The following is a 12,680-nucleotide window of genomic DNA, read 5'->3' on the forward strand; positions in this document are numbered from 1 at the left end:
AGATGAGGAGAAAGTTCTTCACCCAGAGAGTGGTGGCTGTGTGGAATGCTCTGCCCCAGAGGGCAGTGGAGGCCCAGTCTCTGGATCATTTAAGAAAGAGTTGGATAGAGCTCTCAAGAATTGTGGAATCAAGGGTTATGGAGATTAAGCAGGAACAGGATACTGATTAAGGATGATCAGCCATGATCATATTGAATGGTGGTGCAGGCTCGAAGGGCAGAATGGCCTACTCCTGCACCTATTGTCTATTGTCTATAAGAGAGAGTGTAAGGCACATTCTATGAAGCACTCTCCCAAGTATCCTAAAGTACTGTGCACAGTTCTACTCTCCACTTCATAAAAAGAGAAGACTGAGGGGTGATCTTAGATAGATATTTGAAAAGCATGCAGGGTTCATTACGGTAGATGTAGAAAAATGCTTTTTACTTGTGAAGTGGGCCACAATTAGGGCCCATAAATATAAAATAGTCATTAATAAACCCAATAAAGAATTCATCAGAAATATATTTTCCTGGAGAGTGGTTAGATTGCTGAATGCACTATCCCAGTGAGTCCTTGAGATAGCTCATATGGATGGCATTAAGTGAAGGCTAGATAAACCTGAGAATGAGGAAGCAACAATGATGTAGAGAAGGTTAGATGAGGCTTGGGTGGAAAACAAACACTAACACAGTCAGTTAGGCTGAATGGCCTTTCTCTCTGCTGTTACTTCTATGTAATCTAATATTCACTGATCTGATAAAAGGTTGAAAAATTTCTCCCATAAGGTAATCACGGTAAAGGTGACTTTCAAGTTCTTGGACTCGATGGGCCGAATGGTTTATTTCTGCTTTTACATCGAATGATCTTATTACCGTGTCTTAGGCATGTTCTCTTTGTCTCTAGTCATTTAGAATCAGGGGCGGGTGGGGGTAAGGGAGGTTGGCGTGGTGAGTATGTTACTGGAGTCATAGAGTCGTAGAGATGTACAGCACGGAAACAGACCCTTCAGTCCATCTCGTCCATCAACCAGATATCCCAACCCAATCTAGTCCCACCTGCCAGCACCCAGCCCATATCCTTCCAAACCCTTCCTATTCATATACCCATCCAGATGCCTTTTAAATGTTGCATTTGTACCAGCCTCCACCACTTCCTCTGGCAGCTCTTAGCGGTCATGCTGCATCTAATTTTTTTTGGGCCATTTCCAACTCATCTGCACTAAAAAGGTGTATTAAGTCACATTTTAATTTCATTTCCTCTGGTGAATTCAGTATGGCTGTTTTATTAATTAGGCAGCTAGCTGAGGCACCTTTTTTTTTTACAAAGGAGTCATAGAGATGTACAGCATGGAAACAGACCCTTCGGTCCAACCCGTCCATGCCGACCAGATATCCCAACCCAATCTAGTCCCACCTGCCAGCACCCGGCCCATATCCCTCCAAACCCTTCCGATTCATATACCCATCCAAATGCCTCTTAAATATTGCAATTGTACCAGCCTCCACCACATCCTCTGGCAGCTCATTCCATACACATACCACCCTCTGCGTGAAAAAGCTGCCCCTTAGGTCTCTCTTATATCTTTCCCCTCTCACCCTAAACCTATGCCCTCTAGTTCTGGATTCCCCGACACCAGGGAAAAGACTTTGCCTATTTATCCTATCCATGCCCCTCATAATTTTGGATACCTCTATAAGGTCACCCCTCAGCCTCCGACGCTCCAGGGAAAACAGCCCCAGCCTGTTCAGCCTCTCCCTGTAGCTCAAATCCTCCAACCCTGGCAACATCCTTGTAAATCTTTTCTGAACCGTTTCAACTTTCACAACATCTTTCCAATAGGAAGGAGACAAGAATTGCACGCAATATTTCAACAGTGGCCTAACCAATGTCCTGTACAGCCGCAACATGACCTCCCAACTCCTGTACTCAATACTCTGACCAATAAAGGAAAGCATACCAAACGCCTTCTTCACTATCCTATCTACCTGCGACTCCACTTTCCAGGAGCTACGAACCTGCACTCCAAGGTCTCTTTGTTCAGAAACACTCCCTAGGACCTTACCATTAAGTGTATAAGTCCTACTAAGATTTGCTTTCCCAAAATGCAGCACCTCGCATTTATCTGAATTAAACTCCATCTGCCACTTCTCAATCCATTGGCCCATCTTGTCCAGATCCTGGTGTAATCTGAGGTAGCCCTCTTCGCTGTCCACTACACCTCCAATTTTGGTGTCATCTGCAAACTTACTATTGCAAAACAACAAGTAGTGCCTTGAATTCTTCCAAATTTGCTTATGTCGGATCTCATTGTAACCATGTGCGCAATGAGGCACCCTCACTTCCTCCACACCAGCAGGAGCAGTGTTGACACATTAGGCCCACAGCTCCCACATTTCAAAATTAACTTCAGCCTGATTGCAGGGCTTTTTCAAAACCAAAATAAAAAAAAAAATCAACCTCACCTCAGCACCAATTGCATTCTTTTGGAAAGAGTCGAGAAGGATTACATAGCATTTGGAAGGAATGTAAGTCAGGAGGAAAGATTTAAAGGAACCTTGTGCTGGCTTCTTCTGAAAGGGGCAAAGCTTCAAAATAACCTGGATGAATTTGTCAGGACAGGGCCGGGAGTGTGGTGCTGGAAAAGCACAGCCGGTCAGGCAGCATCTGAGGAGCAGGAGAATCGACATTTCGGGCATAAGCCCTTCATCAGGAAGGGCTTATTCTCCTAGTGAACGAACAGAGTTGAGCCTGACAAAGTGTTCACTGTGGTTGATGCATCAACTCCCAAAGGATTGAAAAAATAGCAATGGAACAAGGAAGGAAGCTCCATGGTATCTGTTTACACAGAGGGCAATGAGAGTATTAAGTAACCAGGGAACTTAACCAGGACAGAATAAATGAGCACAGCAGCAACTAGACAGCTTCGTGGGGAAAGCAGGGATCACAGGATAGGTAGATTCCCAGGGACTGGGCTTGTTCAACACTTCACTTTCCTTCCCTTGTTGTGTTTACAAGTGCTTCTAACAGATCTGAGGAGTGACATTAGCTGCTTTTGGCCAAATGAGCACATCATTTGCCACTTTGGTTCTCTTTTGAAAACTGACCGATTTCGCACACAGGTGCTGAGTCTCAAATGGGTTGTCCGAAGACCAGATATTTCTTTTTACAAAGTGGCAAGCAACAATTTTAATTGTTATTAAATGAGTCAAGTAATTTATTGAGACAACTTGATGGTATTAATGTGACAGATTAGTTATCAGCCAGTCTTTTTACATGTTTGGATGGATCTAAGCAACCCTTGATCTGAGGAGAGGCAAAGGCACATTCACCTTCCTTGCCCCGGAGAACACCTTGGACCTTGGCTTCACTAAGTTTCCTGAACTCCAACCCAACTATTTGTGAAGACTCCCTCTGGTCAATCCGTTGTCATGTAATAATGTGAAGTGTAGTTTTACCTGGCAGTGGTGGCGCAAGTGGTGGAGGGGGAGGAGTTGATGGTGCTGGTGTTGAAGAAACACTTTGGATTACATCTGAACGCAGGCATGATCGAGATAACATGGAAGGATCTCCATCAGGGCAGTCACCAATAGAACTATGTCGCAGATCCATCAACTGTTTCTCCAGCTGAAACTGCCGCTGCAAAGCCTCCTCTTTCTCCTTTATCATCTTCCGCAATGTATGCACCTGGCTGCTGGCATCCTTGTATGTTTCCTGTATGGGCACAAAGAGTTGGCAAGGTGGAACGGCTAGCTGTCAAAACAGGCTTGTAGTTAAATTGCACTACTCTCCAACAAGCTTAACTGGTTTAAACGGACAAGGGGCAGGCCACTGTATGCATGTCCTCCAACCCGGGGTGTATGATGATCCAAGCCACTCGATTCAAGGGCAAGGAGGGATGAGCAATAAAAGCCGGCCTTGCCTGATCTTTAACAATCACACTTTCCAAGTCACATTGCTCAGTGTCTCCAGCCTGGCTTCAAAGAAACAGCAACCAGGAAGCAGAAAGCATTGTACTTTAAAGCAGTAGCATCCTCACCCATGAGTCCGCTCAAGAAATTTTAGCCCATTAAAGATCAATATTTAATCAATTCTCAGAGTACAATGGGAAATTGTGTCAAAGTTAATCAAGTGAAAAGGTCTTGTTTCAGGTCTCAGATCTTCCCCAGGCCTTGTGCAATGGTCTAAGGTGCACGGATAGCATAGCAACCCATGTAAAGCTGAAGTGAAAACTATGGAGTTAAGTGACTTAAGCCACAGGGGAGGTAACTTCACAGTGGTAATGTCACGAGTAATCCAGCGAACTACATTAATGCTCTGGGGATATAGGTTCAAATCCCACCAGGACAGCTGGTGGAATTTAAATTCAATTAACAGATCTGGAATATAAAACAAGTCTCAATAATGGTTGCCATGACAATTATCATAGATTGTCAAAAATCAAATTTGTCCATTCGGGAGGGAAATCTGCCATCCTTACCTGGTCTGACCTAGGCCTATACTTGACTACAGCCCCACAGCAATGTGATTGACTTATAACCATCCTGTGAAATGGCTGAGCAAGGCACTCAGTTCAAGGGCAAAAAGGGATGAGCAATAAAGCTGGCCTTGCCTCCATCACCCACGTTCCATTAAAGAATACTGAACTAAATTAGGCCGCTTCATATTTCCCTGGGCTTATGTGCAATCCCTCAATTTTCCTCACTGGAAATATTTAGATGGCAATTTTCATTGCTCTGGACAGCACTGTCAAACGTTGTCACTACGCTCTACAACTTACATTCTTTTCTAATTATAGTGAGATTTCAGGAGACGGTTGACACTGCGCTACTCCCAGACCTTACCTTTATCATTTCCAGTTCATTATCCCGATGTAGTAGCTGCTTTTCCAGTTCTGCTACCCTCATCATATTTTCATTTTCCAGTTCCTGAAGCCTCTCCGATAACTGTGGTGGTGAGGGAAGGGGATAAGGAAGGAAAGGGGGACAGTTTTAAGTTTGAATCTTTGGGAGCAAAATATTACTCTCTTCCCAGGCCCCCGCCCATGTCTAAGTTACAGATCGCAGACTGTCCTCAAGCCACCCAGCCTCAAAACCTACACCCAATAGGACTCGGGCTTAAGAGCCACTTTGAATCCAGATAAATGTCATGACACGTGATGAGTGTTGGTGCAGGATTGGACTGTAGTCTACTCAACACTCATATCCCAGAAGAGGTAACAAACCTCCTATTTCAGTAGGATACAAAACTGCTTTTATCCATCATATTGGATATGCTGTCAGCCAGTGAGACTTTTGGTAGTGAGAGATAGTTTTTTAATAAAAAGGCCCTATGTCCCAACACAAGTAATGACAGCTCATGGAGTCAGGTTCCTTCCCACCCCTTCATAAACCAAAACCCACCTCAAGGCAGAGTATAAAAGACAGTCAAGTAGGGGTACTTGTGGAGCTGTGGTAGTGTCCCTACCTCTGAGCCAAGAGGCACAGGTTCAAGTCCCACCTGCTCCAGAGGTGTGTAATACCATCTCTGACCAGGTTGTTTAGAAAATCATAACAAGACCCTCAATTTAATCACATGCAGACCTCTGGGAGTAGACCTCCAATACTTCAACAGCGCAGCAATGTGTGGACGTGTTCAGCTCCTGACGATACACTTTGCTATTATCGGCCACTAGCTTGCCATGTAAAAGGGAGAGAAGCCCAATTTCACCAGTTGCATTACTTACATGCGACATGTGCTCTTCCAGTTCGTCCACTTTCTCCAAGGCCGCATTCTTAGTCTCTGCGTCCTCGAGCAAGCCTCCCACGTCAAATACATTGTCCAAGTAGGCCTGGATCTGAACTTGGAGCTTGTCGCTTTCTGTGTGCTTAGATTTCTGAGGAGAAAGTAAATTATTGCAGCCATTATGAGGAGAGCAAGTTATAAAAACAGAATTTTGTTGTCTAATTGCCTGGCTTCAAAATCACACTGTGTGTTCATGTACAAGGAAAGAAAGTAGGAGATGATAAGGCCGTTCACAGAGTCTGAAGCCTGAGGAATGCCAACTATTGACATTGTTGATACTTCAGGTGTAACCCTTCTTCAGGAGTCCTGAAAAAAGGTTCCACCTGAAATGTCGACTTCTCCACCTCCTGATGCTGCCTAGCTTCAGGAAAGAGAGGGGCAATTCATAGAATCCTTACAGCATAGAAAGAGGCCATCAGGTCCACACTGACCCTCCGGGGAGCTCTATCCCCTCCCTTACTCTATCCCTGCAACCCTGCATTTCCCATGGCTAACCCACCTAGCCTGCACACTATGAGGCAATTTAGCATGGCAATCCACTTAACCTGCACAATCTTTTGACTGTGGGAGGAAACCACAGACAAGGGGAGTATGTGCAACCCCCTGTCTACACGGACAGCTACCTGAGGCTGGAATCAAACCCGGGTTCCTGGTGCTGAGGCGGCAGTGCTAACCACTGAGCTCCCATTCTCTCTTTGGTTCTGCACTCACTGCACAGCCTTCTGGTCAACTTTTTCTGATTCCTAACCAAGTATTCAGACAGGTCCAACAGCAGTTTCAAAGCAATTAGACTGGACAATGAAACAGAGATCAGAGAAGCAGCAGTGGGCTTTCTGAGCCTGCTTCCCCCTTCAATAGGATCATGACTGAATGACTTGCCGTCTCACCTCACCTTGCTGTCAGGGGCAGTGCTAATGTTGGCATCAAGTACGTGAGTGAGCCATACAACCACGATAATCAAATCTAGCTAGCACACCAGTACTCGCAGTGTTTGGGTGTGTGGCTTCAAGCTACGAAGGGTCATTGTAAGGTTGAAGTTCAAGGTCTATTTTCATGGTGTACTGAAGCACTGTGGTATCGTTTTGGACTAGCAATCTAGAGGCTCAGACTAATGCTCAGACAGAGCAGTTCAAATCCTGCCAGGACGACTGGAGTAATTTCAATTGAATGGATCAATAAATCTGAAATAAAACGCATGAATTATAACTAATCATCATGACAGCCATAAAAATATCTGGTTTATTAATGTCCTTCGGAGAAAGAAATCTGCTTTCCTTACCTGGTCTGGCCAACTTGTAACTCCACGATGACAGCAACACAATTGACTGTTAACTGCCCTTAGGGCAATTAGGGACGGTCAATAAACGCAACACATGCATCCCAAGAACAAACAATTTTTAAAAAACACTTAAAATGTGCAAGGGGCCCATCAGTCAAATGCAGAATCTCTGCACTGGGTGGGAAAAATGAGAACTGGCCAGGGTAAACAGCCAGCAGGATTGTCAAAGACTATATATTTCATGAACACAAATGACGATTCTCACACCCACCTCCAGGAACTCATCAAGGCCCAGCTTGGTGAACTCAAACTGCAAGTGGACCCGGAAGTTCATGTCCTCCACTGAATGGACCACAATGTTGATGAACTGCATGCACGCCACCTAGCAGCAAGGGCAAAGAGAAGACTTTTAGAGACCTCCTTGGAAGGCTTCTAATTCATAAGAGTCAGAGATGTACAGCACAGAAACAGAGCCTTCAGTCCAACTCGTCCATGCCAACCAGATATCCGAAATTAATCTAATTCCATTTGCCAGCATTTGGTCCATACCCCTCTAAATCTTTCCTATTTATATACCCATCCAAATGCCTTTTAAGTGTTATAATTGTACTAGCCTCCACCACTTCCTCTGGCAGCTCATTCTATATACACACACCACCCTCTGTGTGAAAAATTTACCCCTAAGGTTGTTTTGAAATCTTTCCACTCTCACCTTAAACTTCTAGTTCTGGACTCCCCTATCCTGGGGAAGATACTTTATCTATTTATGCTATCCATGCCCCTCATGATTTTATAAACTTCCATAAGGTCACCCCTCAGCCTCCAACTCTCCAGGGAAAACAGCCCAGACCTATTCAGCCTCTCCCTATAGCACAAACCCTCCAACCCTGGCAACATCCTTGTAAATCTTTTCTGAATCCTTTCAATTCTCACAACATCTTTCCTATGGCAGGGAGGCCAGAATTGAACACAGTATTTCTAAAAAGTGTTCTTAAAGTGGCTTAACCAATGTCCTGTACAGACGCCACATGACTTTCCAACTCCTGTACTCAACAAAATAAACAGCAGCCATGACGAACAATAATGCCTGCCAAAAAGGGTTTTGGAAGCAGATTCAATAGCAATACACAGTGGAGAACTGGATAAATACTTGAAGGGGAACTATTTACAAGGCTCTACGGCAAGGGTGAAAGAGTAATTAGAGAGCTCAGGACACAGCTGCACTGGGCTAAATGGCCTCCTTCAACATTCGGTAATTCAACATTGCAAATCGAATGTGCATTTTTTTCAGAAATGGTGAGAAATGACAGGGATGGCTTCACGTGGCACATTACACACTAGTCAACACATTCAGACAAGACATAAGCCTGCCATTTTAATAATAAGACACAAACCCACTGAACTAAGCAAGGCAGGAATATTGCTGAGAGCCAGCACACTCAGCACAGGGCAATTCCCTCCACCCGCAATGCCAACAAGGACGCAGGCTAGTGGTAAATGTGGAATGGGTGCAGCAGCGAGTGTAGCGTCATTGCCAGCACACTCTCCCTTTGTGAGAGTGCCCACACTGGCTCCACCACAGCCTTGCACTCTTTCCCCTTGGACCCTGAGGAATTGACGCTTACCATGAAATCAATGTTGCTGTCTTCATTGCGAAAATATTCCATCAGGTTTTCAAAGCGATGCTTTTCTTTGCACACCTTGAAAAAGAGTTACCCCATTTATTACTTTTTACAAGAAAGTAAAACACGCTTATGGACTCCATCTTAGCAGCAGCCTGGGCAGGGGCCAACAAATTAACACCTGACTTGTGGAAGGCAAAGCATTAATACGATATGGCTGAGGAGCTTCAAATAAAGCAATAAAACTAAGCTGGCGAGTTTTCTTCCTTCTGAACACAGAGGTAACGATCTTCAGTGCTCAATAAACCTTTATTATGCCATGTGGGCTTCACCCCCTCATTCCCTGATGTGATAACCACACCTTCCACTTTTAGAGGGAAATCTCAACTGGTGGCCAACAGTATTCACAGTGCCAGCAAAGTGTGCAACTGACAAGATTCCCTTCAGCAACTCATTCAAGGCTCAATAGACAGCACCTTCCAAACCCATGACCATTTCCATCTAGAAGGACAAGGGCAGCAGATAAATGGGAACACCAACCCCTGCAAAGTCCCTTCCAAGCCACTCACCATCCCCAAATTGGAAATATATCGCCATTCTTTCACTGTCACTAGGTCAAAATCCTGGAATTTCCTCTACAAGGGCATTGTGGGTCTACCTACAGCACATGGACTGCAGCTGTTCAAGGAGGCAGCTCACCCCCACCTTCTCAAGGGGCAACTAGGGATGGGCAATAAATGCTGGACAGTCAGCAATGCTTACATCCCATAAATGATTCTACAAACATATAGCCAACTCTCACAGACAATCATTGTGAGTTGCACACTTGAATGGGCATTTCTTCAACGTAAGCAAAGTCCATTGCGAGAACTGAGAGCAGTGTTGGGGTCCTTATGGAAAGAAAGACACATTTTGCATTGGAAGCAGTGAATAAATATGCACCAGACTGATCCCTGGGGCAGCTGAATTGAGAAAATTGGATCTGTATTTTATCACGTTTAGAAGAATCAGAGATGATCTCATTAATGTTCACACATTTTTGACATTGTTAGTGCCTGTGAATTGGTGGAGGGTATGGGTCATGGTAGGGGCATGGGTCGTGATAGGGACAAACCAGAGACAGAGTGTTAGAATAAAGGCAGGCCATTTTGGACTGCGATAGGGAGGAATTTCTTCACTCACATTTGGGGAGTAGTAAATCTTTGGAATTCTCTATTCCAGATAGCTGCGGAAGCTCAGGCTTTAAGTATATTCAAGACTGAGATAAAGAGATTTCTAGACATTAAAGCAAATGAGGGATATGGGATTAATGGGAAAATGGCACAAAGGTAGATGATCAGCTGCAATCTAGTCGAATGGTGAAACACACTTCCAGGGCTCTACTTTTCCCATGTTCTCAGTGTGACACAAAGATACATGCACACGCACCAGATTCCAATACTCCAAAATTCAGCAAACTCTCTTGTATCAGAGAGCTACTGTCACTGGGGGTCAATCCTACAATTTGAAAGGGTGACGTTTGCCCAAATTTAAGCAGGAATTTATTCCTACTGAAGGAAGGACAGGCTTCCTACATCACACAGTCAGCCACTGCAACTGAAGACAGCAGAACCTTGGATACAGATGGGTGACCTCTGACAAGGGATTTGAGCAACACCACTGGTGGGCAGCTGCCATGAACAAAAACCCAAGTCACAAGAGCCCACGGAAGTCAGCTGTCGCAATTATGTTAAAGAACAAAGATAGCTCTAGACAGACAGACAGACAGACAGACAGACACACACACACACACACGAACCAAAAAGCTTTGCTACCTCTTTGAAGTGATCAAATGCAGACAGAATGATTTCATGCCCTCCTCTCACAAGGCACACTGCTGCTAATAGCTCCAATACCAGGGCTTTGGTTCTGCAAAATAAAGAGGACAGTGACTCATCCTTGGTGATGAAGGAATTGCCATATGAAAACAAAAGACCAGGATCCATCTATTCCACCTTCTAGATATTTCAAATCAACCTGTTCAGGTGTGTTGAGCCTTATGGCTCAGAAAAATATGATTAATTTCCAATACATTTGACTAACTGGTCAACATTGTAAAAATGCTTCATCAGCCTGTTTTAGACAAGTTACATGCCTGGAGTCTAGTCAGTTGCATGAACTGTTGGAAGGTAGGTCAGACAGGATCTAAAAAATGTTGTTTTCTGATTTATAACTACAGGCAAAATCAAGACAGAAGATTTTCCTGGATGAAAGAAAGATTATCTTTTGCAGTGATGGGGTGTGCTGAGGGCAGGCTTCTAAATATACATCAATGACTAAAGATTTCACCTCCCATCATTGCCTACATCAGAACTTCATGACCAAGGCTCCCGGGGAGAATCGGAACATTACTGCCAGTCTTGCCCTGTCAGCAGCCCACGGTTTTCTTTGTGACTAACTAACCATGACACTGTGATGGTTCAACAGGAAATGCCAGAGTGGTTGAAGTCAGCATGTTCCTCGTTCTGCCAAGTTTGCCAGTGGGGCGGCACTGACTTTCTGACAATCGGCCATCCACTAGGCTGCCAACACCCATGTCAGTCATGATCAAACTGGATGGTTGAGCTGTCTGAATGGCCTCCTCCTGTTCCTACATCCCATTCCCTTACACACAGCACCAAGGAGAAAGGCAACTGGCAAAAGCTTTGACAAATTTGTTTGAGGTATAACATTTTGGCTCACGTTGACTTTGAAGAAATAGTCACAAGAGCAGGAGAATAAGATGCTGGCTTCTTACCTGGGATTCTTGTTGTTCAAGCTAAGTGCGATTTCATTCACAGCATGTGGGTGTGACATGACTAAGTTGAAGCCGTACTGAATAAGAAAAGGAAGAAATGGAAGGGAGGGGTCATCAGCACATCTTTAATTGAAACAGATCCCAGAAAGTGAGTGAAACCTGCTGTGTCAATGGATTGGAATGAGCTGAATGATCCGTGCATCCATCGCAACAATGTCAGGCATAGGTAGGGAACATGCTGTTTTGAAGTTGCTGGGTGGAGGGGAATTTGCCGTACCTGGTAGTTCATGACAGCCCGCAAGCACATGATACAAACATGGACATCATCCTTTTGGCTCACGAGTCGGGAGTTCTTCAGGAGTTTCCTGTCAGGCAAAGTGTTGTAGCTGTGGAAGAAATTCAACATTACTACAATCATCATAAGACAGGCCACATACCCACCATAACAGAGTTGCCAGTCTCAAGACCTGGCCAGGTTGGTGATCGAGGAACCAATGCCCATTCCTCTGGTACCCTGGATGGCTGGAGAAGCTGTGTTAAAAGATGTCCTAGCTTCTCTTTAAAATGGAGATTGTCAACACTTGACATCAAGGGCAATGCATGGCCACTTGGATGAGGCATGCAATTAAAATGTTGCAGTTATGTAGGACCAACATTTTACAATGTCCCAAGACACCTCTTGGGATACCAAGTCACACAAGGAAAATAGGAGTAAAGATGACCAAGATCTTGGTCAAGGCGTGTCAAAGAAGGAAAGAGAAGTAGTGAGGTGTAGATGTTTAGGGAAGAGATTCCAGCACCGACACAAACAAGACAGTTGAAGACACAGCCACCACATAAGATTTTAAGGAGGCCACCACAACCCACAGGAGGAGGAGGAGGAGGAGGAGGAGGAGGTTGGAGCAGTGAGTTTAAAACCCATCCCTCATCACTCTCAAATCACAATGACTGCAGGAAGAATACAGCAGCTGTATACAAGATTCATTCCTTTAACATAAATATGCATAAGTGCAGAAGGAGAGGGCCTACTGAACTAGGTTCTGGATTAGTGGTGCTGGAAGAGCACAGCAGTTCAGGCAGCATCCGAGAAGCAGTAAAATCGACGTTTCGGGCAAAAGCCCTTCATCAGGAATAAAGGCAGAGAGCCTGAAGGGTGGAGAGATAATTAGAGGAGTGTGGGGGTGGGGAGAAAGTAGTATAGAGTACAATAGGTGAGTGGGGGAGGGGATGAAGGTGATAG

The 12,680-nt window shown here is 44.7% G+C and overlaps 1 protein-coding gene across 6 annotated transcripts in view; it reads right to left on the reverse strand.

Annotated features, from left to right (window-relative positions):
* Window positions 1-12,680, reverse strand: part of LOC122543283 (formin-like protein 3) — a 167,406-nt gene that overhangs the window by 45,658 nt on the left and 109,068 nt on the right. For all 6 annotated transcript variants that reach the window (XR_006309986.1, XR_006309987.1, XM_043681785.1 and 3 more), the window contains 8 exons: window positions 11,718-11,826; window positions 11,441-11,517; window positions 10,479-10,572; window positions 8,668-8,742; window positions 7,314-7,424; window positions 5,705-5,854; window positions 4,824-4,925; window positions 3,438-3,693 (listed from right to left, as the gene is read on the reverse strand). Coding sequence is in view for 4 of the 6 variants with exons in the window: in XM_043681785.1 (XP_043537720.1) it covers window positions 3,438-3,693; window positions 4,824-4,925; window positions 5,705-5,854; window positions 7,314-7,424; window positions 8,668-8,742; window positions 10,479-10,572; window positions 11,441-11,517; window positions 11,718-11,826 (974 nt within the window). In the remaining 2 variants the exon portion in view is untranslated. The remainder of the gene's footprint in view (window positions 1-3,437; window positions 3,694-4,823; window positions 4,926-5,704; window positions 5,855-7,313; window positions 7,425-8,667; window positions 8,743-10,478; window positions 10,573-11,440; window positions 11,518-11,717; window positions 11,827-12,680) is intronic.

Source organism: Chiloscyllium plagiosum, chromosome 43 (genome assembly GCF_004010195.1).
Source record: "Chiloscyllium plagiosum isolate BGI_BamShark_2017 chromosome 43, ASM401019v2, whole genome shotgun sequence".
NCBI classification, from domain to species: domain Eukaryota; kingdom Metazoa; phylum Chordata; class Chondrichthyes; order Orectolobiformes; family Hemiscylliidae; genus Chiloscyllium; species Chiloscyllium plagiosum.